At 35.2% G+C, this 24,133-nt stretch overlaps 1 protein-coding gene across 5 annotated transcripts in view; it reads left to right on the top strand.

Annotated features, from left to right (window-relative positions):
- The window catches only part of REV3L (REV3 like, DNA directed polymerase zeta catalytic subunit), a 209,696-nt gene that overhangs the window by 128,240 nt on the left and 57,323 nt on the right, over positions 1 to 24,133 (top strand). For all 5 annotated transcript variants that reach the window (XM_064289897.1, XM_064289891.1, XM_010598962.3 and 2 more), the window contains 7 exons: positions 677 to 819; positions 1,930 to 6,097; positions 9,452 to 10,371; positions 12,191 to 12,273; positions 13,554 to 13,679; positions 18,638 to 18,830; positions 20,016 to 20,127. In XM_064289897.1, the coding sequence (XP_064145967.1) occupies positions 677 to 819; positions 1,930 to 6,097; positions 9,452 to 10,371; positions 12,191 to 12,273; positions 13,554 to 13,679; positions 18,638 to 18,830; positions 20,016 to 20,127 (5,745 nt within the window). The remainder of the gene's footprint in view (positions 1 to 676; positions 820 to 1,929; positions 6,098 to 9,451; positions 10,372 to 12,190; positions 12,274 to 13,553; positions 13,680 to 18,637; positions 18,831 to 20,015; positions 20,128 to 24,133) is intronic.

Below are 24,133 nucleotides of genomic sequence, written 5' to 3'. Positions count from 1 at the left end.
CATCCTTTTGATTTCTTTTGTGACCTCTAGCTTGAGAATTATTGCCTATGCTAGTCTATAACAGAGCCCCTGGCAGCACAGTGGTTAAGAGCTATGGCTGCTAACCGAGAGGCTAGCAGTTTGAATCCACCAGCCACTCCGTGAAAACCTCATAGGGCAGTTCTGCTCTGTCCTGTAGGGTTGCATGAGTCAGAATCGACTCTATAGCAACGGCTTTTGGTTTTAGTCTATTACAGTTGAGGGGGGTGGGCTGCTAGATACTAGCATAATTTTAGTAGCTAAAAAAAAAAATTTGAGATCTTACTTGGTAACACTCCATTTGTATTTCAGAATTGCTACATTTCTATTGACGTGATTATTTTAATCCTTGACAGTGATGTTAATAGTACTGTTGAAATTCACTTGGTAAAAAGATATACATATGTATCATCTCAACTTATCTTTTGTTGATAGAAAATGTCTGTATGAACTTTTACAAAGTCAATTTGCAGTAACTTTATTGCAGGTGCTGTAGTAGGACATGTTAATAAAGCAAAGTAAATCTACTTTTCTTTTTAAAGTGACAGTTTTCAGATCTTCTTTAATTTTACTATTATGAAGCCAAACTGGTTAAATTATTTGAGTCTAAGATGATTTTTCTAATGATTGTTCTCACCATTGAGTCTTAATATCCTAGAACACTGTGCAGAAACACCCATAGAAGCTCAACCGAAGATGATGATTCCTCTTCAGAAGAAGAAATGGAATGGAGTGATAATAGTTTGCTTCTAGCCAATCTTTCTATACCTCAGTTAGATGGAACTGCGGATGAAAATAACGGTAAATAAACAAGTCTGCTGTCAGCAGTTAGTTATTTAGAAGCTAAAAATATTTTTATTTTGAAACTGTGGTCACACTTCCTATATAGCTGGTGCAGTGAGGTTATAGCAATGCTATTATGTTTGTTCTTTCTCAGATACCTTCTTTTAGAAGAACGTAAATACATAATTCTTTCTCGTTTCTAAGAGGATTAAAAAAAGAAAAAAAAAAAACAGTTGCCATTGAGTTGACTCTGACTCATAGCAACCCCATGTGTGTCAGGGTAGAACTGTGCTCCACAGGATTTTCAGTGGCTGACTTTTCAGAAGTAGATCACCAGGCCTTTCTTCCAAAGTATCTCTGGGTGGACTCGAACATCCATCCTTTCAGTTAGCAGCTGAACACGTTAACTGTTTGCACCACCCAGGGATTCTGCTAAGAGTATAACATCTATTAATCACTAATTTCAAGCTTCATAAACTTTAACTGGAAACCCTGGTGGTGTAGTGGTTAAGAGCTAGGCTGCTAACCAAAAGGTTGGCAGTTTGAATCCACCACGCATTCCTTGGAAACTCTGCCGGGCAGTTCTACTCTGTCCTGTAGGTTCACTATGAGTCGGGATCGACTTGACGGCAACGGGTCTGGTTTTTCTGTTTGTTTTTTTTTTTAAAACTTTAACTAGTTTAAATGTTAACATTTAAGTAGCATAAGAAATGATTTAAAAATATGCTCAGCTTGTTAGATTTTCATAGTCTTCAACTCATGTATCATTTTGGTCCAAAAAAGTTTAAAACAGACCATTTGAAGTGATAATGCAAAGCAAATTATTTTATGAAAAATTTTTGAGGTTTCGATATTTTTCCCTTACTCCCTAAGACGGCAGCCAATATCAATTGGATCCATTTCTGATCAAAGTAATGTGTGTTTAAAATATGACTAATAATCAAATGTAGCTAACACTTGAGTACTTAGGTCAATGGAATTATCCTAATGATAGGAGTGATCTTTTGTTGAAATAACGATTTTAAACAAACTCAATTTTATATAATTTCCTTCAGAGTGATAATACCTTGGCATGAGAAATTTTTTTTAAGTGGGAATGAAATTAATTCTTTTTTTTCCCCATTCCAGACAATCCATTGAACAACGAAAATTCTAGAACCCACTCTTCTGTCATTGCAACAAGCAAGCTATCAGTAAAACCCTCCATTTTTCACAAAGATGCTGCCACATTAGAACCTCCATCTTCTGCCAAGATTACCTTTCAGTGTAAACACACAAGTGCCCTTTCTTCTCATGTTTTGAACAAGGAAGATTTAATCGAAGACCTTTCACAACCAAACAATATAGAAAAAGGTCTAGATCATTCAGTTGCTTCTTTTACAAATGAAAGCACTTACTCTATGAAATACCCTGGATCTTTAAATAGTACTATCCATTCCGAAAACTCGCATAAAGAAAGTAGTAAGAAAGATATCTTCCCAGTATCTTCCTGTGAAAATAGTATTTTTAATTATGAAGAAGATATTCCATCTGTTACTAGACAAATACCAAGCAGAAAGTATACAAACATTAGAAAGGTTGAAAAGGATGCCCCTTTTATACATATGAATCGTCATACTAGCGAAAGTACATTGGGCAAAAACTCTTTCAACTTTTCAGACTTAACTCACTCAAAAAATAAATTAGCTTCCGAAGGAAATGAAAAAGGTAACAGCACAGCTCTGAATAGTTTATTCCCTTCATCATTAACTGAAAATTGTGAATTGCTCTCATGCTCAGGGGAGAACAGAACTATGGTACATTCTCTTGATAGCATTGCTGATGAAAGTGGACTAAATAAACTTAAAATTAGATATGAAGAATTTCAGGAACATAAAACAGAAAAACCAAGCCTCAGCCAGCAAGCAGCACATTATATGTTTTTTCCCAGTGTAGTTCTTTCTAATTGTCTCAGTAGACCACAGAAACTATCTCCTGTCACTTATAAACTGCAACCTGGCAATAAACAATCCCGGTTAAAACTGAGTAAAAAGAAACTTGTAGGTCATCAGGAGACTTCTACCAAAAATAGTGAGATTGGACCCATGAAAGATAATTGTATACAAAATAAACCTTGTAATAGTAATCCTGAGAAGGATAGTGCATTGGCCAGTGACTTAATTAAAGCCACCCGTGGCACTTTTGAAAATAAAGCACCTACAGACACTTCTATAGACTGTCACTTTGGAGATGGAACCTTAGAAACTGAGCAGTCCTTTGGACTGTATGGAAATAAATACACACTTAGAGCCAAACGCAAGGTAAATTATGAGACTGAAGATAGTGAATCAAGTTTTATAACACACAACTCAAGAATTAGCCTACCTCATCCCACGGAAATCAGTGAAAATTTAGATGGAACTCTCAAATCTCGAAAACGAAGAAAAATGTCAAAAAAGCTGCCCCCTGTTATCATAAAGTATATTATTATCAATAGATTTAGAGGAAGAAAAAATATGCTTGTGAAACTAGGAAAAATAGACTCGAAAGAGAAACAAGTAATATTAACAGAGGAAAAAATGGAACTATATAAAAAGCTTGCACCTTTGAAGGATTTTTGGCCAAAAGTTCCTGACTCCCCTGCCACCAAATATCCCATTTATCCACTAACACCAAAGAAAAGTCACAGAAGAAAATCAAAGCATAAGTCTGCTAAGAAAAAAACTGGTAAGCAACAAAGGACGAATAGTGAAAATATTAAAAGAACTTTATCTTTCAGGAAAAAAAGGTCACATGCTATTCTTTCTCCTCCCTCCCCATCTTACAATGCTGAAACCGAAGACTGTGACTTGAATTACAGTGATGTTATGTCTAAACTAGGTTTTCTTTCTGAGAGAAGCACAAGTCCCATAAATTCTTCTCCACCTCGCTGCTGGTCTCCCACAGATCCAAGAGCTGAAGAAATTATTGCTGCTGCAGAAAAAGAAGCAATGCTTTTTAAGGGTCCTAATACATGTAATAGAAAGACTGTTAATTCCCGCATAGGAAAAAATAGCCGAGCAAGAGCGCACGTTAAGAAATCAAAAACAAAGCTTGTTAATCCCTCTGTAGTTACTAAGAAAAGGAACAAACGAAATCAGACAAGTAAACTAGTAGATGATGGAAAAAAGAAACCAAGAGCAAAGCAGAAACAAAAAACAAATGAGAAAGGTACATCAAGGAAGCATATTACACCTAAGGATGAAAAAGTAAAATCTCAGTCTGGTGCTGAAATTAAGTTTGTGCTGAAACACCAAAATGTGTCTGAGGTCTCAAGTAGTTCTAGAGGCTCTCAACTACTTTTTAAACAGAAAGATATGTCACTAGCAGGCTCTGCTACAGATCACCCCATTTCTGCTCCCCTTCCCAGTGGAATTAATATACAACAGAAATTACCTGGTTGCTTTCCTTCTTTCTTAGAAAGCAAGAAACCTTTAGATTTGCAAACATTCCCCAGTTCACGAGATGATTTGCATTCTTCAGTTGTTTGTAGTTCTGTAGGACCTGGAATATCAAAAATTAATGTTCAGAGGTCTCGTAATCAAAGTACTATGTTTACTTTAAAGGAATCAACTTTGATTCAAAAAAATATATTTGACCTTTCTAACCATTTGTCTCAGGTAGCACAGAATACACAGATATCTTCGGGTATGATGTCTCCAAAGACAGAAGAGAGTGCAAATACACAAAAAAACTATCTGTCGTCTATTGGAAAGTTAAATGAATGTCATAATTCCCTAGAATCAAAGCCAGACCAGCCGTATGCCCCTAATTTTTTGCATTGTAGAGACAGTCAGCAACAGATTGTGTGTATGGCAGAGCAATCAAAGCACAGTGAAACTTGTTCTGCAAATGCAGCTTCAGAGGAAAGCCAAATGCCTAATAATTGCTTTGTAACTTCCTTGAGACGTCCAATCAAACAAATAGCATGGGAGCAAAAACAAAGGGGCTTTATTTTAGATATGTCAAATTTCAAACCTGAAAGAGTAAAACAAAGGTCATTGTCAGAAGCAATTTCACAAACCAAAGCACTTTCTCAGTGTAAAAATAGAAATGTGTCAACACCACCGACAACATTTGGTGAAGGACAGTCAGGACTAGCTGTTTTGAAGGAATTGTTACAAAAAAGACAGCAGAAAGCACAAAATGCAAATAGTATGCAAGATCAGTTACCTAATAAACATCAAGCAAACAAAAATGTTTCTGGTTCCCTTGAACATAACAAAGCAGTTAAAAGGACACGATCAGTAACATCTCCAAGAAAACCTCGAACTCCCAGAAGTGCAAAACCTAAAGAAAAAATTCCCAAACTTCTAAAAGTGGACACTCTGAATTTACAAAACTCTGGTCAGTTGGATAACTCCTTATCAGATGACAGTCCCATCTGTTTTTCAGACCCAGGTTTTGAAAGTTGTTATTCACTTGAAGATAGCTTGTCTCCTGAACATAATTACAATTTCGATATTAATGCAATAGGTCAGACTGGATTTTGTAGTTTTTATTCTGGAAGTCAGTTTATCCCAGCTGATCAGAATTTGCCTCAGAAGTTCCTAAGTGATGCAGTTCAGGATCTTTTCCCAGGACAAACTATTGAAAAAAATGAATTTTTAAATCATGATAACCAGAAGTGTGATGACAACAAGCATCGTCCCTCAGACCCAGCCTCATGGATTAGATCTGGTACTCTAAGTCCTGAACTTTTTGAGAAATCATCCATAGATAGCAATGAAAATCATCACCACAACCAGTGGAAAAATAGTTTTCATCCTCTAACAGCTCGGTCTAATTCAATAATGGAGTCTTTCTGTGTCCAGCAGGCAGAGGACTGCCTAAATGAAAAAGCCCGATTGAATAGGAGTTCACTAAGCAAAGAAGTGTTTCTCAGTCTCCCACAGCAGAGCAATTCTGACTGGATTCAAGGTCACACCAGAAAAGACACGGGACAGACTCTTGACTCAGTCAATACCTCTTTTACTACAATTCTGTCCTCCCCTGATGGTGAACTTGTGGATGCAGCCTCTGAAGATTTAGAATTGTATGTTTCCAGAAATAATGATATATTGACACCAACTCCTGATAGTTCACCAAGGTCTACCAGCTCTCCATCACAGTCTAAAAATGGCAGTTTTACCCCTCGAACTGCTCACATTCTGAAACCACTTATGTCCCCACCAAGTAGGGAAGAAATTATGGCAACTTTGTTGGATCACGACCTTTCAGAAACTCTTTACCAGGAACCGTTTTGCAGTAATCCTTCTGATGCACCAGAAAAGCCCAGGTAATCAGAATAAGTTTTCCCCCTTAGGTCATGTACATAACACCATTTGGTGCCTGACTCTTAGCTTTCTGGCTGTGATACTGAATTTGTAAGTATGTCATTGTGAAAACTATTTATCATTATAGGCTTATTAAGAAAATCCACAAACTAGCTAGATGATTGCACCTAGAGAAGTTTATTTGTGAGTGTTGAACTTGAACCTGCTATTATTTAACTGTTTCTCCATTAACGATTAGAGGTACAGAGGCTAACTGAGATATGTGCAAAATTAAGGGTGCCGTAATACTTTAAAAGTATGATAATTCTCATTTCAAAATAGTATTCCTTTTTTAAATAACCTTTTATAATTTTGAAAAAGAATATCATTTTTCGAAGTATTTGAAAATTAGCATGCATATTTATAAGTACCCTTTTGATATACCTCTAAATGAAGATTATTTTAAGTTGGTTCTATTGTATCCCACTTTCTTTTCATGTTACCAATATCTCAGTCATATTGTTAGCTTGCACAGTATTAGGAGTGCAGGGATGGAATTTGATTTCCACCGTCTTCTTTCTTTTAAAAATATTTTCAGGGAAGTGATAAATAGGTAGATAGACTTGCATGCATGCAAACATACACAGATGCCAATAGCAAAATGGGAATCACAGTACTGGTTTATCAGGGGTTGAGTAGGTATCCTATACCACCTCCATCAGCAAGGCAGGACATATTTAGTAAAAGCTGAATTGAAGAATATGCTTAACCCAGGAAATTTAAGTGATGGTTCTTGTTCTTGCCCGCTGTGTCCATGAAATAGACTGTGATCCCATTTACCAAACCAGTTTCAGGGAGAGACAGCTCACTTCAACCATCCAGTCAGAACAGAGGAGGATGGCTGTGACTGCTAAGGCAGGCCCTGCTTAGTCTATGTGATGGAAGGAACTATGAAGAGCCAACTAAGGCAAGAGGGCCCACTACATGTGAGCACTGACCTTCAGCAGCATAGTGTTCCTGACTGGAGTAAAAAAGACAATAAGTTTCAGGCTTTTACAAAGCCCGCAGGTTAGCGATCATTCTTGCTGTAGTCCATTTAAGAAAGGGGTGAGAAAAAGTGACCAGAAACATAAGATAGAAGTTTCCTCCTGTAAGGACTTGAAGGGCAGAAACACTTACTTCCATCTCAATACACAGTTTTTTGTTGTTGTTTTTTGGGGTTTTTTGGGTTTTTGCACCCACATACGGTCCTTTAACTTGAATGGGACTCTTTTTCTTTATCCACTCCCAGAATCAGGGACAGATTATCTAGTAGGCAAGGTAAGCACAGTGCATACCTTGCTTACCAGATTATCTGTAGTGAACAATTTCACATTTTTTTCACCACATCAAAGATTCTGCTTCTAGGTATGGCTGGCATGTGTCTCTCTCCCAGCCCCACAGCAATATTCCTAAAGAATCAAAGCCTCTTTTCAAACTGGCAACCCCCTGTTCCTTAGACATTATTCTGGGGCTTTTACTTTATCAATAGTGATTTAACTGTGTTTTTTAATTGAACTACTTTTTCTATCTCAGTGTTGCACATTTATTTGAATTTTTAGTTATCAAACTTATATAATCACGTGTTAGTCATTAACTCTGTCACTGTTAGTTGTTAGCTTATTGTCCAACTTTGACATTTGTCCTGTAGCTAAAACAAAAGGATGACCATCATTTTTGAATAGCAACTTTTTATATAAAACTACATATTAAATATAGAAAATTTAAGTATAAAAGAATAAAAATCAGATTTCACTACCTCATGACAACCACTATTAATATTTTTATGTGTTTCCTTACAGTTTTTTATGTATTTTTGTTTTGTGAAGTGTGATCTGACTGTCGCCATAGTACTGTATCCAGATTTATTCACTTAACATTATACTGTAAGCATTTTCCAAGATCATCAGTTTCTTGAAGCATCATTTTGTATTATTGGCGCAGGAGGGTTTTTTTCTGTTTTTGCTATTACAGATAACACTGTGATGAGAATCTTGTCCATAAAGACTCTTGGTATTTTGGAGTTTTTCCCTATAGCTCTAGAAGTAAGATTACTGAAAAATTTAGACTCTTGATAAATATTATGAATTTTTTCCCTATCAGTTATAGCACTTACCCTACTGCTGACAGTAGTCAAGAAAGCTGAATTTACCATGCTTGTTTAATTCTTGTTATTCTTGGCTTCCTTATAACTTCTGTATCATTAATATTAGAGTTGGTTAGGGTCACATGGTATGTGTATTCACTTCCTTCCACAGTAATAATTCTGTTTCTGATTTTTCTTATAATGGGGTTGGGGTGGGTATAGTGAACGTACTAGATGCTAGTTACGATGTTAACTAGTTGGGGACAAAATCTTGGGAATTATGATCACCCTAATGCCTCTTCTTCGGCTCCAATTTAGAAAACTTGAATCCAGTCAATTTTTATCTAGAGGTTAACCAGGACATTTGGGGAATCATGTCCTAAGAGACATAGTTGCAAAAAACTAAGAACTGTCTTCATTATCCATGAAGGGGTTATAATGTGGAAGAAAAAGTAGCTTTAATTTATGTTGCTATAGAAGGCTAAAATAATATTAATTTATATATGTTAGTGAAAAAGATTTAGTTCAGTATTTATAACTATTGGAAACTAAACCAGGCTATCTTTTACTTAGTGAGTCCCCCACATATACATATATTACTAGCATTTAAGCTGTGCGTTCTCTGGGCCCTTCCAACTCCTAAATTCTTGGATTTTTTTGGCTAGTGTTAGTCCTTAATGTCATGTTATATGTTGCCATGTAAAGGGGAGAAGGAATTATGGTAATTTACCCCAATTGCATGTGATTTTTAAATGAGAGAATTTGGGGGGTACAAAGATTTGTATGTTTCGACTGACTTTGAGAAACTTCTTACACATACTAGAAAAAGGGTTTTGATAAAATCCAATAATACAGTTTCTGAATAATGAATTCCTCCTTTTTTTAATCCATATGTGGTGACAGTGGAAAGTTTATTTACTATGAGTAGAAGAAAAGCATCTGATGAGTTTGTGCCATCTCCTTCAAGGAAAGGAGGCTTCATGAGGCACTAAAACAAAAAATAACTTTCTATCTCTGATATTGATGATGCCTTCCAAAGGAAATTTATCTAGTACTTATATACCTGTGAGGAAAAGCATGTTGAGACTAAAGATGTAGTGTGCCTGCATAAGATGGGATTGGGGAGCAAAAAGAGATGATGAGCATTTTTAAGACTACAAAACACAATTGAAAAATCTCTAGTATAGGAAGCTATAAATATTTTGGTAATTGCTCTTTGAGACAAAAGGGTTCTAAAATATGTTGTTTATAGGGAGATTGGCGGAAGACTCCTCACGGTAGAAACTCGACTTCCAAATGATCTGGCTGAGTTTGAGGGAGACTTTTCCTTGGAAGGACTTCGTCTTTGGAAAACAGCATTCTCAGCAATGACTCAGAATCCAAGACCAGGCTCACCCCTTCGCAATGGCCAAGCAGTTGTCAATAAAGGGTCAACTAATAGCCGCAAAATGGTTGAAGACAAAAAAATTGTAATTATGCCTTGCAAATGTGCCCCAAGCCGACAGCTGGTTCAAGCGTGGCTTCAAGCCAAAGAAGAGTATGAACGTTCCAAGAAACTGCTTAAAACTGAGCCAGCTGGAGTTGTAAAATCTGCTGAGAACTTCAGCTCTTCAGTTAACCCAGATGACAAACCTGTAGTGCCTCCAAAAATGGATACAGCACCACATACACTCCCTACTACAGCATATACCAAGGAAGGTGTTGATAATTCTCAGATTGCTGTACAAGCATCAGCCACAGAATGCAATAGAACTACAAGTGAAAGTCAAATGCTGCCACCAGCAGCTTCTGCAAGTGAGCTTGAGAAAGATGAAGATGATGATGATGACGATGACTTTTATGTTAGTTATAGTTCCCCTGATTCTCCAGTAATCCCCCCTTGGCAACAACCAACATCCCCAGAGTCCAAAGCATTAAATGGAGATGATAGAGCTTCATCACCAGTAGAGGAGCTATGTTCCTTGACTGTTGAGAACTTTTTAAAGCCAATAAAAGATGGTACACAGAAAAGCCCCTGCAGTGAGCCTAGGGAGCCTCTGGTGATATCTCCAATTAATGTTAGGGCAAGAACCAGGAAATGTGAATCACTTCGCCTTCATAGTACACCAATCATACAGAGAAAACTTCTGGAAAGGCATCCTGAAGCAGCTGGTCTTACCCATTTATCAACAGGTAAGTGTACGAATAACAGAAACCCTCCCTCATTATTCTTCAAAGATTAGAAATGCAAACAACATTAGTCTGTGTAATGAAAAGCAGAGCTTTTTTTTTTTTAAGTTTTATCTCAGGAAATGAGAGATTGTTGCCACTCTCTCATGTCTTAGAACATCATCGCATGGAAACTTTTTTGACTTTCTGCCATAAAACTTACTTGCATTGCTTTCCATCCTGTCTCCCTACCTTCTGGGTAAATATAGGAGCCCTCTCAGGAACTTTACATTCTCTTTCTCAGCTTGATTTTTCCCATTGGCTTTTAAACATCCCAAGTCTCTCTCATCTTTAAAAGTGGAAACAAAAACCAAAACGTTTGACCTGACCTCTCCTACCAGCTTCTACTATTTGTTCTCCCCTTCAAAGCCAGTTTCTTAACAGATTTCTCTAATTTGACAATTCCATTTCCTTACCTCGTATTCATTTCTTAGTCCACTGTAATATGGATCCCGCCCCATCATTCCACCAGCATAGCTCTTATAAAGATTTCTAACACGCTTGTCACTAAAACCAATGAATGTTTTCAGTCTTCCTATCATGTGCCCTCTAAGTATCCATTATCCTATTGACTATACCTTTCTTCTTGGAGGTCCATGTCCCCCTTGGCTTTCTTCCTTGATGTACATATATGTTATATGTAATTTCCTTTGAAGCATATCTACTATTCTTAGTCATTATCTTAATGTTGGGGTTTATTAAGGCCTGGCCTTAAGCTGCCTTCACTTTTTACTCTATACCCTCTCCCTAAGTCGTTGAATTCCTGTTCTCAGGATCACTACAGATAACTCATAAATTTATATCTCCAGCTCAGAACTCTCTTTTAAGCTGCAGACCACAATATCCAGATGCCTATTTGGCATTTCTACTTGAATGCTGAAAGGCATCTCAAGGTTAGTACTTTTAAAACTCAATTTATGATCTCACTGCACATTCCCCTACCCCAACACACTCATACACACACATATACACGCCTGCACAAAGAAACCCATCTGATCCTCTTTTGGTTTTTCTTAGTAAATAGTACCACCATCTCTCAGTCACTTAGTCACTATGTCAGAAACATAGAATTCATTTTTAACACTCCCCTCACTGCCCACCCTGTGGTTTCCAATCCATTACAAAATCCTGTTCTTTTATCTGCTAAATGACCCAAATCTATCTACTTGATTCTCCCTCTGCTGCCGTAACTTTGGGCCGAGGTATCATTATCCCTCTCCTGAGCTCCTGCACTGGCCTTTGTATTCACTCAGCAGTCTCTACTTACTTTGCACAGTAGTCAAGGTGAATCCCCACCCCATTCCCCGTTAATCACTACTACTCTCTTTTCAGATTTTAGCTCAGGGAAGCCTTTTCTGATATCCCTGATTAGATAAAAATCTCTAATTATATTCCCCTTTGTTGTACTCACCCCAGTTAAAAATTTTATTTTTCTATATGTATTTGACGAATGTCAAATTCTCTCTCTAGACTCTTCATCACCATAAATAGTTGATAAATAAGTGAATAAATGGATTAAGTTATTCCCCAGGATAATTATTGAGGCATAAAATTCAGCAATTAAAACCTAAGCATGTTTATTTAAAAATGTAAAATTTTAAGGTTCTTTTGATGGAGAGTAAAGGTTTGAAATAGTTTTGTTTTTAAATTATGAAATCTTCAAAGAATTTATATGGCTGTACTCACAAATAATACTTAATGTTTGGAACAACCAAACGTTTAAAAAAAGAAACAAAGCAGGTAATTTTGATATACATGTTAAATGTGAAATTTCTTTCTACAGAACCAAAAACCCAGAAATTGAATCACAAGAGAGAAACTAATACTGACACTCTTAGAAGAGCAATCTTAACAACACAAGCAAAGGTAACTATACTAAACACATTTAAAGATCAGTGGAAGATCCATTCTTATTCTTAGATTTCAGTTAGATAAATGATAACTTTGTGTCTCAATTTAAAAATTTTTTTAATTCTTATATTTTTGCATCATTTATTTACATATCTTTGAGACAACAAGAAATTGCCTAATTTTTTTTTTTTTTGGTTATTTTTGTTGTTGTTGGGATCTAAAAGATTCTTATATGTAAATACAAATGTTACAGAGAAAGTGAATATGATAGCCAAAATGTGGATTATGAGGATACAAATACATTAACTGATTACTGGCAAAATCAGAACAATCCAATGACAGCAGAGCTCAAGTAAGTGATTTTTGATCCCACCAAAAATATCCTTTGCCTTGGTTTATTACTTTTTTCTCAAATATAACATTATTGATTTTTTACTAAGTAGCAAAGGGAAGCAACATGATTTACTGCTGAATCTCTGAAATATCGTAAATGTCTATTGGAATACTAAAATTAAGACAAAACTTAGAAGTGTGTGGTTACATGAAAAAAGTATCCTTGGAAATATATGATGGTAGAAATCACTTCCATATTGGCTACTTCTCATTAATATCATTCACTACGTAAAATATATCGTAGCATTTCTATTTTGAGACTATGAATACAAAAAAAAAACTTTGATTTATAAATGATATTGTTGAGTTACAAGCTGTATATATTAAAAACAAGTACCAGTGTATTGTGAATATAAGTCGACACTTTGGGGGAAACACTTAATCCATTTGGAAGTCAGAAAAAAAAAAAAAAACTTCCTAAAAATGGGAGGTTTCTACATTTTTCAAACCCTTGGAGATTATTTACAAGGATTTATTTAATTAATCTTTCAAAGAACATGTTGTGTTAGGGTAGAATACAAATCCAGAATTTTAAATTTTTATAAGCTTTAGCAAAAGTAGTTGCAGAAATATTGATTACTTGCTCCTCATACATCCAAGAAAGATTAAGATAAATGTCCATGTGGTGTTTTCTACAATTATTTTTCATTTGTAAACTCAAAAGATCAACATATGTTTTGCTTACAGATTATATCAGATGTTTCTACATATATCCAGTTCTGGTATCTTGAATGACTAGCATGAAAAAGTTATTTATAATATGGCTTCTTCTTGGAATTAAAGAGATGATGTTTATCATTTATTACTAAACATACAAAGCATATTATCTAAGTTAGAAAAAGTAATCAGAAAATGATTGCTCATTTATTTTTTTTTCTGGCTGTGTGTGTTTCTTTCAATAGAATCAGTTTGCAGCAGTAAATACCCCAAAGAAAGAAACCTCTCAGATTGACGGACCATCTTTAAACAATACTTACGGTTTCAAAGTCAGCGTACAAAACTTACAGGAGGCAAAAGCTTTACATGAGGTAAAACTGCAACAGTATGGACATGTGCACTGTGCTTAACTATTATGTTTTATTCTATAGAACAAGTATGGACATTTTTTAATGAGGGGGAATACACTGAATTCTATCTGTTAATCTCCATTTTATTGTTCTTATTCTTACTATTCTATGTGTTTATATAAAATGGGTAGAGACACTTTTTAAAAGAGCCGTCAGTTGCTGAGGTTGCTTTGTGGTTTCACAACTTCCACAAATCTTATAACTGAAATTCAGTTTATAGAAGCTAAAATTATAAAAGATTTTTAAACTATTGGGAAGTCTGTGTACAGGTAGTCCCCAATTTATGACGGGATTCCATTCCAGTGACTCCATTGTAAGTTGTTCTGACTTAAGTCGAATACCTCTTTTTTTTTTTTAGTTTTCATTATCATTGCCTTTTATTATCAGTATCTTTATAAATCTGATCTGTTTTGTCGTTGGGGCTTGGCATGGGAACAGTAACATCTGTAAATTATGCACTACAACATTGTATGTAGTACATATTACTAACTATAAGACATACAAGAAAAAAAAGGACGGTAGTTAAGTGCAGTTTGTCGGAACATGAATACGTCACTAAGTCAGCACGACCTGTTTTATTATTCTGTTTATGCAAATGTGATAGTTATTTGTTTTTCTGTTTGGTTGGCTCAGTGGATTACAGCTTGCTGCAGAAGAGAATAAATTCATTCACTCACATAATCTCTATATAAACCCACTTACCTTCATACCACAGGCCATATGCCATAGGAAGCTGTCTTGTAAAAATGTACCTAAGTCTGACAGTATGAGCTGAAGAAAATGAGTGGATGAATCGGTACAGATTTATCTGTATTACAGAAAATGCAATTCAAAGCACATATCTAACTGGCACGAACCTGGAATTCTGACTATATTTTTATTGTTTTTGCTTGGACTATTCAATAATGAATAGCAACATGGCTATTAAGAACTTAAAATTTGACATATGCAACTGAGGAACTTAATTTTTAAATTTTATTTAAATTTAATTTAGATTTAAAAACAGGTATTTGATTCAGTTATTGGAAAACTTAAGTATGTTTGCACCAACTTAGGTATGAAAATTTACTTTTTCCAATGCAAATTTTATGAAATCTAAATAGAGATTAAGGATTTCCATAGATGATTTAGCTTCTTTATTGACATGTGTTGTAAATGTAAAATACATACTGATTGCAAAGACTTTGAGGAAAAAATAATGTAAAATATCTCATTAATAATGTTTGTATTGATTACATATTAAAAGGGTAGGATTTGAGATATATTAGGTTAAATAAAATATACTTAAAATTAATTTCAATTTTTAGTTTTTTAGTGCAGCTACTAAAAAACTTAAAATTACATATATGGCACTTGTTATGTTTCTATTGAACAATGCTAGTTTATATGCTTGTTTTGTGTCTTTGCCTTCAGTTTAGAATGGATTATTTGATTTTGGGGTTCAGGTAAGTTCTCTCATAAACTGTTCTAAGAATTGGATTAGCATGGACTAAGAAAAATTTAAAATTTTTCCTGATTACTTGCCCTGAATTTGAACTGGGAATCACATTTTTTTAAGAATTAGATTGTAACATAGTCTAACACCTTCATTGATTCATTTGTGCATTTTCCATTCAACAGCGTTCATTTAGTTCTGTTTTGTGCCTGGCCCTGTACTAGCCTCTCAAGCTCAGATAAATTAATAAACCCAGGAATACATATTTTATTATATGCACACTTGGAATTAAAGGAAATACTTTGTTAAAATGTATTTATTAAAGCAAATTTGATTATGTTAACATCAACCTTACAGATCTTAGCAAAAAGATTTGTTACATTTGATTATTCTTTTATTATTTGAAAAAGGCAAGCACTCAACTGCTAACCAAAAGATCAGTGGTTCAAACCCACCAACCTGTCTCCAGAAGAAAGACATGGCAGTCTGCTTCCGTAAAGATTTACAGCCGTGGAAACTCTGTGGGGCGGTTCTGCTCTGTCCTTTAGGGTTGCTGTGAGTTAGAATCAATTCTGCGACAATGGATTTGGTTTTGTTTTTTTTTTTTGGTTTTACTATTACTTTGTTCTACATAGCCCCTTTTAGAATCTTGGGCTCTCTTGATGTTGAAATCACTCAGATCTGACTAATGGTTGATAGTTTCTTCCTCAAGGAGCATTTCAAGCAGCCACCTAGTGGTCAAAACAGGAAATGCCCCCCCCCAAATCTGCACTATACTCCTTTTCCTAGAGGGAAATTTTGCCTAGAGCATTGTTTTACTCTGTTTCCAGTTATGCTAGGGTAGTCTGTCTCCCTTCTGCATACATGTATTCACTACAGAAGATGTTGCTATTTGCTGTGGAGTCAGTTCAACTCATTGGCGACCCATGTGTGCAGAGTAGAACTGCTCCATAAGCTTTTGAAGGCTCTGACCTTTCAGAAGCAGATCTCCAGGCTTGTCTCCCTAGGTATCTCTGGGTGGGTTTGAACCTCCAATCTTGTGGCTAGTGGTACAGTGTTTAACCATTTGTGCCACCCAGCGAGCCCCATGCAGAAGATAAGAGATGTAATCCCTGCCCACTTTCTCACCGAACTCTTGCCTAGTTACAGCCAGTACATCAATCTTTCCATCTGTTTATTCCATTTGTTTGCTGAAAAAATGTCCCTAAAAGCAGTCATGTATTTATCAAGAAATAAACCCATTGCTGTTGTGTGAATTCTGACTCACAGCAACCCTACAGGACAAAGTAGAACTGCCTCATAGGGTTTCCAAGGCTGTAAATCTTTACAGAAGCAGACTGCCACACCTTTCTCCCAGGAAGCTGCTATGGATTTGAACCACAGACCTTTAGGTTAGCAGCCGAACACTTAACCACCGTGCCACCAGGGCTCTTTATTAAGGAATAGAAAGCAAAATTTGAGTGTGAAATTTGGCCTCGTAAATAGTCGTATTAACCTCCAATACTCTTTTAACCTAAGTTGTCTTCATAATCTTCTCTATAGTTTTCCCACATGTTCATTCTTTTAAATTAAACTCTTGTATGTTATTTTGTTTGGGCTTAAGGGAGAGATTTTATGTTTTGAATGTTTGTTTTTACTGAATAATTTGTGCTTATTGTAAAAAAAAAAAAATACTGAAGAGTATACATTTAAAACTAAAAGTTCTTTTCCTTAGCTCTCAATTTTACTTGGTTTGATTTTGTTTTTACTATTAATTTTTTTAATAGAAACAGCAATAAAACCAAAACCAAATCCATTGCAAAGGAGTAGAATTCCACTCATAGCAACCCTATAGGTCAGAATAGAACTGCCCCATAGGGTTTCCAAGGAGCAGCTGGTGGATTTGAACTGCCAACCTTTTGATTAGCAGCTGAGCTCTTAACTACTGTGCCACCAGGACTCCTTACACCTTACATGTGCATAATTAATATTCTTTGTATGTTTAAAAAACAAATAAATAAATGTTTACTAACAAATTAGCTAATGAATACATGCAGTATTACATGTACGTGGTAAAAATTTCAAACAGATTTATAATGAAAGTTTTTCCTCCCACCTTAGGCTCCCAATCTCCTTCCCCAGAAGTCTATGGCAATTTTTTTTTTTAAATGTCTCTTTGCATATATTTTCTATGCATGTACTTACATTTTTCACTCTCACTGATTCCACTTACCAATGTATTATGGTGGTCTTTCCACATTAGGATACAAATCTAGCTCATTTTTTTTGAAAGCTTTAAAGGTTACAGAGTATTTCATTGTGCATAGCCTTCATGGATGCCACATAATTTATGTAATGAGTTTCCAAGTGATATTTAGGTTTTTTTCAGTCTTTTGCTGTTACAATCTCAAGTGAACATTGTTGTGCATATATTTTGGCTACATGTATGAATATATCTGTAGAATAAATTCTCAGGAGTAAAGTGGCTAGATCAAAGGATATGTCCATTTTGAATTTTGATAGATTTTTCTGAATTGTCCTCCAAAGAGATATACCAAATTATACTTCCACCACTAGTAAAAGCCATATATTCACATTTGTTCAACAGTTTGCATGCGAGATAAATACAAAATAAAAATCCTTTTTTAAATTTTATATGCTCTGAATAATTGCCAATATCGTAACAGTAGTCTGCTGTTCTCCATTACCTGGTGTGTATACGTGATAAAATTATGAGCTATAATTTTGGATATCGTGAGTTAAATTAGCCTTTGTGGTTCATCCTATATTTTGTTTTTCTTACTCAGGGTTTCTACTAACTCTATCTTGATTTTAGAAAGGGAACTACAGGACTACAGTTAAAAAGAGTTTTTATTAGCATAGGAAAGTAAGTGTGAAAAGTGGAACATAACATTTTTTGCAGTATATGTCAAAAAGAAAATGTGCATAGAAAAAATCTGGGCTATTGTGTGGTTGATATTATAACAGGTCTTAATGTTTTTCAGGAACAAGTATAATTGAAAATCTGCTTAGTACATTCAAAAGTCTGAATTTAAGTAGCCATCAAGTAGTAAAGAATTAATAGGTAGGAGCTCTAAATTTAAAAAAGATCTCTTTTTAGTTTAAACTACAGGTAAACTGTAGTTATCTGGGTAAGGAGTAAAAAGCGATAAACTTTTGTTTGAAAGTACAACCACTTGGACTAGTCATTCTTTTTCTCAAACAGAAATTGAGAGACAAATAGTTTTATGTATGTATTGTCATTGAGAAATAACAGTACAAGCAGATTTTCAGAAATAAAAACATGACCTGATTTAATCCAATCTTGGAAGTAAAAATCTTTAGTTTTAATCTGTGGAGTGTTGAATTGTGACCATGTCTTTTATCGCCATTTTTCTGTAATTTTGCACACGTTTATTTCTTTAGAGTTTTTGCAAAACATACTTCTTTCAGCATGTCTCACAAAAAAAAAAAAAAAAAGCATGATTTCTATTTCCTTTTATAGATACAAAATCTTACCTTAATCAGCGTGGAGTTACATGCTCGAACTAGACGAGACTTGGAACCAGATCCTGAATTTGACCCAATTTGTGCTTTGTTCTACTGCATCTCGTCTGACACTCCACTACCAGATACAGACAAAACAGAACTCACAGGTGTCATAGTGATTGATAAAGATAAGACAGTCTCCAGTCAAGGTATTGTTCATTTTATTAACTATAAACCTACCTGCTGTGCAATGAACCTTTTAACAGAGGGAATCTCTATACTGAGATCTAACCAAGCAAGAATAAGGAACTCCTTTCCAAAATGTTTGTTGAGGTGGGAGTAGGAAGCATTGTGTATAACTTTGTCCTAGATTCATTATTCTTACTTGACTTATTGTGAAAACTCAGAAGCACGATAATATAAGGATCTTAATAAAATTTCTAATTAACGTATCTAATTTGTTCTAAATATTATTTTATAAAATACTAATAGTGAATACGAAGTCCAAATGACTGTGTATGTCTAGGTTGGGTGGACAATCTTCCTTATGTATTCATGTGCTAGAAATTTGCTGCTAGTACAGCATTTCCTTTTGCTTTAGGAAGTTACTACCCTAAATAAGTTAATCGTTTATACAGAGACTTTTAAAATATATTCTACCTCTGTTTATAGCTCTTTTTGTACTTTTGGTTAAGAGATTCTTCAGATAGTATACTTCTTAAAGGATTTTCTGGAACAGCACATGTCCCTCTACGGTTTTAAATGGTAGCCATTACAAGCGATTTCAGTCAACAGAGGAGAAGTCTTAGAATAGAACAAAACCATATAGATAGGGATTTGCAGTTTAATCAGTGTTGTCATTGAGCTGGCTTGTACTGGCTCACCAGCAAATTGTTAGATTTTTAAGGATTGGGGGAGTTAATTGATATCACGTTACTAGCTTAAAGTCAGCCATGGTGGAAAATCTTTACATCACAGAAATAGGCAAACACCACAAATCAAGCCTTTTTTTTTGTTTTTTTGGAGAGCTGATTGTTAATTTCTAACATACCATTGATCTGATTAAAATACTCTCTACTAAGCAAAATTTTTTCCTATTAGGAAGAGTAAAGACAGAAACAAAGTTATAAAATTTCCTTATGGTTGATATATTAATATCTTGGGAGTTTTGTAAATGTAGATTTTCTAGGGAAATAGCTGAAAATATGAAATGAATTTTTAGTTAAATAGTAAACTCTAAAACTTTTAAAATTTATTTAAGAAATTGGGTTAATTTTGTTTTCACTTTAGGGAATGCTTTCTTAATTTGAAGTACTTCAGTAGCATAATTTCACTCAAAAGTAAGGGATAGTGTTATTTACATAATCATATATAATAAACATTTTATTTCTTAGATATTAGGTATCAGGCTCCATTCCTTATCAGATCCGGAATTACAGGACTAGAAGTTACCTATGCTGCTGATGAGAAGACACTTTTTCAAGAAATTGCAGATATAATTAAGAGGTATTGTTTTATATTTTCTGAGTTTACCAATTTTTGTTCAATGAGTCTTTTCATGATGTTGCTGATAATATAAATGAAAGTGGGAAGAGAATCCCTTCCTGTGGCTCCTAAATGTAGAGTTATCTTTGGAAAGAAGATTTTGCCCCTACCTCCTACCACCACCACCATTTATAGCAAGTTGTTGTTGTTGTGTGCTGTCAAGTTGATTATGATTCATAGTGACCCTATAGGACAGAGTAGAACTGCCCCAGATTAAAGATAGGAATAGAATATTCTAACCTGAAGATTGAAGTGCCCGTGAAAGAGAAATATTTCCTTTCCTCTTGGTTTCCCAGCTGGATTTTAGGATGATTTTTCATGGTGGTGAAATAGTTAAGAAGCCCTGATGGCACACTAGTTAAGTGCTCAGCTGCTAACCAAAAGGTTGGCAATTTGAACCCACCAGTAGCTCAGCAGGAGAAAAGACCTGGCAATCTGCTCCTGTAAAGATTACAGCCTAGAAGATCCTGGGGCAGTTCTACTCCATCATATAGGGTCGCTATGAGTCAGAGTCGACTCTATGACACATAAAAAACAACATGCTAAAGTTAACTTGAATTATTCATTAAGTAGGCTTCTACCTTAGGGGACAGCTTACCACTTTAATACTTTTTTTTAAGAAGATGACTTCTAAGTTCTAAACAAGACATTTTTTCCAAAAAGCTTTGGAATACAATCTGTTCATAAATTTTGGACTATAGGTTTCCCCCACTACCGAAAGTAGAGCGTTCCTGTGAGATCTTTCATAAGCCGAAATGATGTAAAACGAAGAAGCAATTATTAATTTATATGGGAAAAATTTTTGCGCATTCCCAGTCCCCAGGGGAAGGAGCTTAGCGAGGCCACTCTCACTGCCGAGGGTGCATGCTGTCTCTAACAGCTCTCTGCAAAACCAATGCAGAATGCTGTTTCTGTTTTTTACCATTTTTTTATAAAAGTGAAAATTCTCTTCAGATTTCTTTTGGTTAGTGAAAACAGGCACTAATGTGTCTTCTCTGTACAAATAGTGTTAAAATTTTTAAGAAAACTGCTTCATTTCATGGATACTTACTGGTTAATAGAAAATCCAAATGGACCTTTTAACAAACGTATAAAAAATGTTTTCTTGGTAGAAAAAGCCATGTGGCTGGTAATTTGGGAGGAAAAAACAGGATTGTGGCATGAGCATAGAGAAGCAAAAGAAAGCAAGGCAGCATGCCACAATGAGATGAATACTTAGTCTTAGAGATCAGAAACTAAAAAGGTAGATTAATTCTTAGAAAGGAAGTCCAGAAAGACTCCAGGGCACTCAAGGAAAGAGGCTTCCCAAAACCCTTTCTGTTTAGTGTTCCAACATAATTCCCAGCACCTTATCAAATCTTTGTTGATAAAAACTTTATCAACTCTCCCATTAAAGCTAAACTGTACTTAGAGCAGTCAAAGATGACATATTATAACTATGTAAATTTTATTTTATTTTTTTAATGGCTAAATTTAAGAAGCTGGGATAGAAGTCTCAAGTAGCTCTAAGAACGGCCAAGTATCTGAGATTTGAAGGATCCCCACGCACATACAGAAGAACCCATGTCATTGACTGCCTAATATAATACTAAGAGTAACTCAGGACAGTAATTACATCATGGCCATAGTTGACCTTAACCTTAAGAAAAGACTTCAGGAGATGCCTGGAGTTCCTGTCACATACATTTCTATGCATAGGTATGCCATGAAAAGGATGCCAGATGATTATAGAGCCTTTCCATTATAAGTCTTATAAAGACAGCTCTTCTAATTCCTTTGTCTGAATTTCTCTGATGACAGTTCATGAAATATCTTGTTATTGCTAGAGTTATGATTCAAGTCAGCTACTTGCTCTGTTGTAGCAGCTGACTAATTGAGTTGGTGAAGTACACTCATTTTTTGATAGTATTTGGAAACACTTTTGTCTCAGTTAAGAAGTTGTCTATTTTTGTCAATAGGTACTGCTCAGAGATGACTACTGAAAAAAATAACAAAAAGTTACCCTGTGCTTCTCTTAACAGATTCATTTTACAAATTTTGTTCATCTAGAATACTTGTATAGATGTTTTGATATTTTACAGATCTATTATGTATTCTGGAAACCCTGGTGGCTTAGTGGTTAAGTGCTACAGCTGCAAACCAAAGGTTTGGCAGTTCAAATCCACCAGGTGCTCCTTGGAAACTCTATGGGGCAGTTCTGCTCTGTCCTATAGGGTCGCTATGAATCGGAATCGACTCGATGGCACTGGGTTTGGTTTTTGGTATTGTGTATGCTTTTTTTATTTTTTTTTAAACCTGGAAGCCATTTAGTCTTAAGAGACTTCTTTGAAGCTGATAAAACATCCTTTTCAAGTTCAACAGCCTAAGGATTCCATTTTTCTTCTGAGAAAATATTTGGTGACAATAACAAACTATTAATGATTCGTTCTTCAATTTTTAGTGAGTTATATTCACTCTATCAGGCTTCCAAAAATTACATATTTTTGTGGTATTTTAATTCCTTATTATGACATTCAGTTTCATTTATACTTTCAACAGAAGTGAAAAGTTCTGTCTGTAGAAACAATTTGCCACGTTGTCATACTTGCATAACAACCTTCTTTAAATGGGTGTTGAGTGACTTTAGTTTTTACTTGGACAACAAGAACTAAAATGTCACAAAAAGTTCACTTTACTTTTAATCCTGGAAGATTTAAGTGACTGGTGTCAAAAGAACTTGAATTCAGGGTCGAGAAGGGAGAATGTTGACATGTTATGGGGTTGTTAACCAAGATCATAAAACAATATGTGTACCGACTGTTTAATGAGAAGCTGCATTGTTCTGTAAACCTTCATCTAAAGTACAATTAAATAAATAAATAAATAAACTTGGGTTCAGGCTTCTGCAATAGCAACCTTTTTATTTTTCCTGTTCCACAAGTCCCTATTAAAATATATTCTGTAATATAAATTTCAACATCTGACCTGCTCCTGATCCACTGTTATACCATAGACTTGCAGACTTGACATATATAGTTTACATCAGTAAATTAGTGTGATCCTGTACTGCAGACATTAGCTGAGGCTTGGGGCATTAAAGATATAATTTGAACAGGCTGTACATCCCACAATTCTGAGTGGCTTTATGAATGGTTATGTAAAACCCAACTTATTAAATTTTGGTGATATTTCACTCTTCCTTTTGGCTTTTATAAAGAATACAATATTCAGAGTAACTTCTAATTTGATAGAGCTACTGTAGTTTTTGCTCTCAAAACTTGTGACTATGATCAGTTCTTCTCATCCCTCACGATTTTCCCACTGAAGTAAATTTTCCGTTGTGCTATAGCCAGACATTCTCCATGATGGTCACCGTTGGCATGGAGCTTGTCAGAGGCTTCTCTGAGTTGGATACAGATTGTCAGTTCAATTTTCCCAGTGTAACTCTGTGACTACAGTGAGCACATTTTTGTCCTAAATGCTGATGCTTAGCCTCCCCAGTTAATCTCACCCATATTAATGTTTTATTCTTCCATTAAGCTGTGTATTAAGTTTAGGGGAACACACTTGTCATTACTTAGGTCTTACTTCATGGAAGTTCTAAGTAGTTACTAAAACTAAGTGGGAAAAGAAAGTTCTTTTCATTTTCTCAGTACTGAAACTATTTAAAAGGCAGTAGAGAAATAAAACTATTTTAGAGGGGTAGAGAAATGAAAACAATGACCTGGGAGATCTTTTTCAAAACCCAGTACACACATGCCCTCACATTCACCCTGCCCCCTACTCTCACCATATTCTCAATCATACTTCCACTCGTACACATCAGTGGTAATGACCTGCCCTTGTCCAAATTTCCACCCACCTCTTCTCCAAGCCACATTAAATAAATACACAATCTAAATAAAAACTATGCTTGTTTTACAAAAGTAGCTTCAGATCAAGTGCCTAGCTGCCCCACCTCTTCCTTCTTTATTGCTCTCCCAATTCC

Source organism: Loxodonta africana, chromosome 1 (genome assembly GCF_030014295.1).
Source record: "Loxodonta africana isolate mLoxAfr1 chromosome 1, mLoxAfr1.hap2, whole genome shotgun sequence".
Taxonomy (NCBI): Eukaryota; Metazoa; Chordata; class Mammalia; order Proboscidea; family Elephantidae; genus Loxodonta; species Loxodonta africana.
The sequence above is the reverse complement of the archived record's forward strand: the minus strand, read 5'-3'. Positions and strand labels throughout refer to the sequence as shown.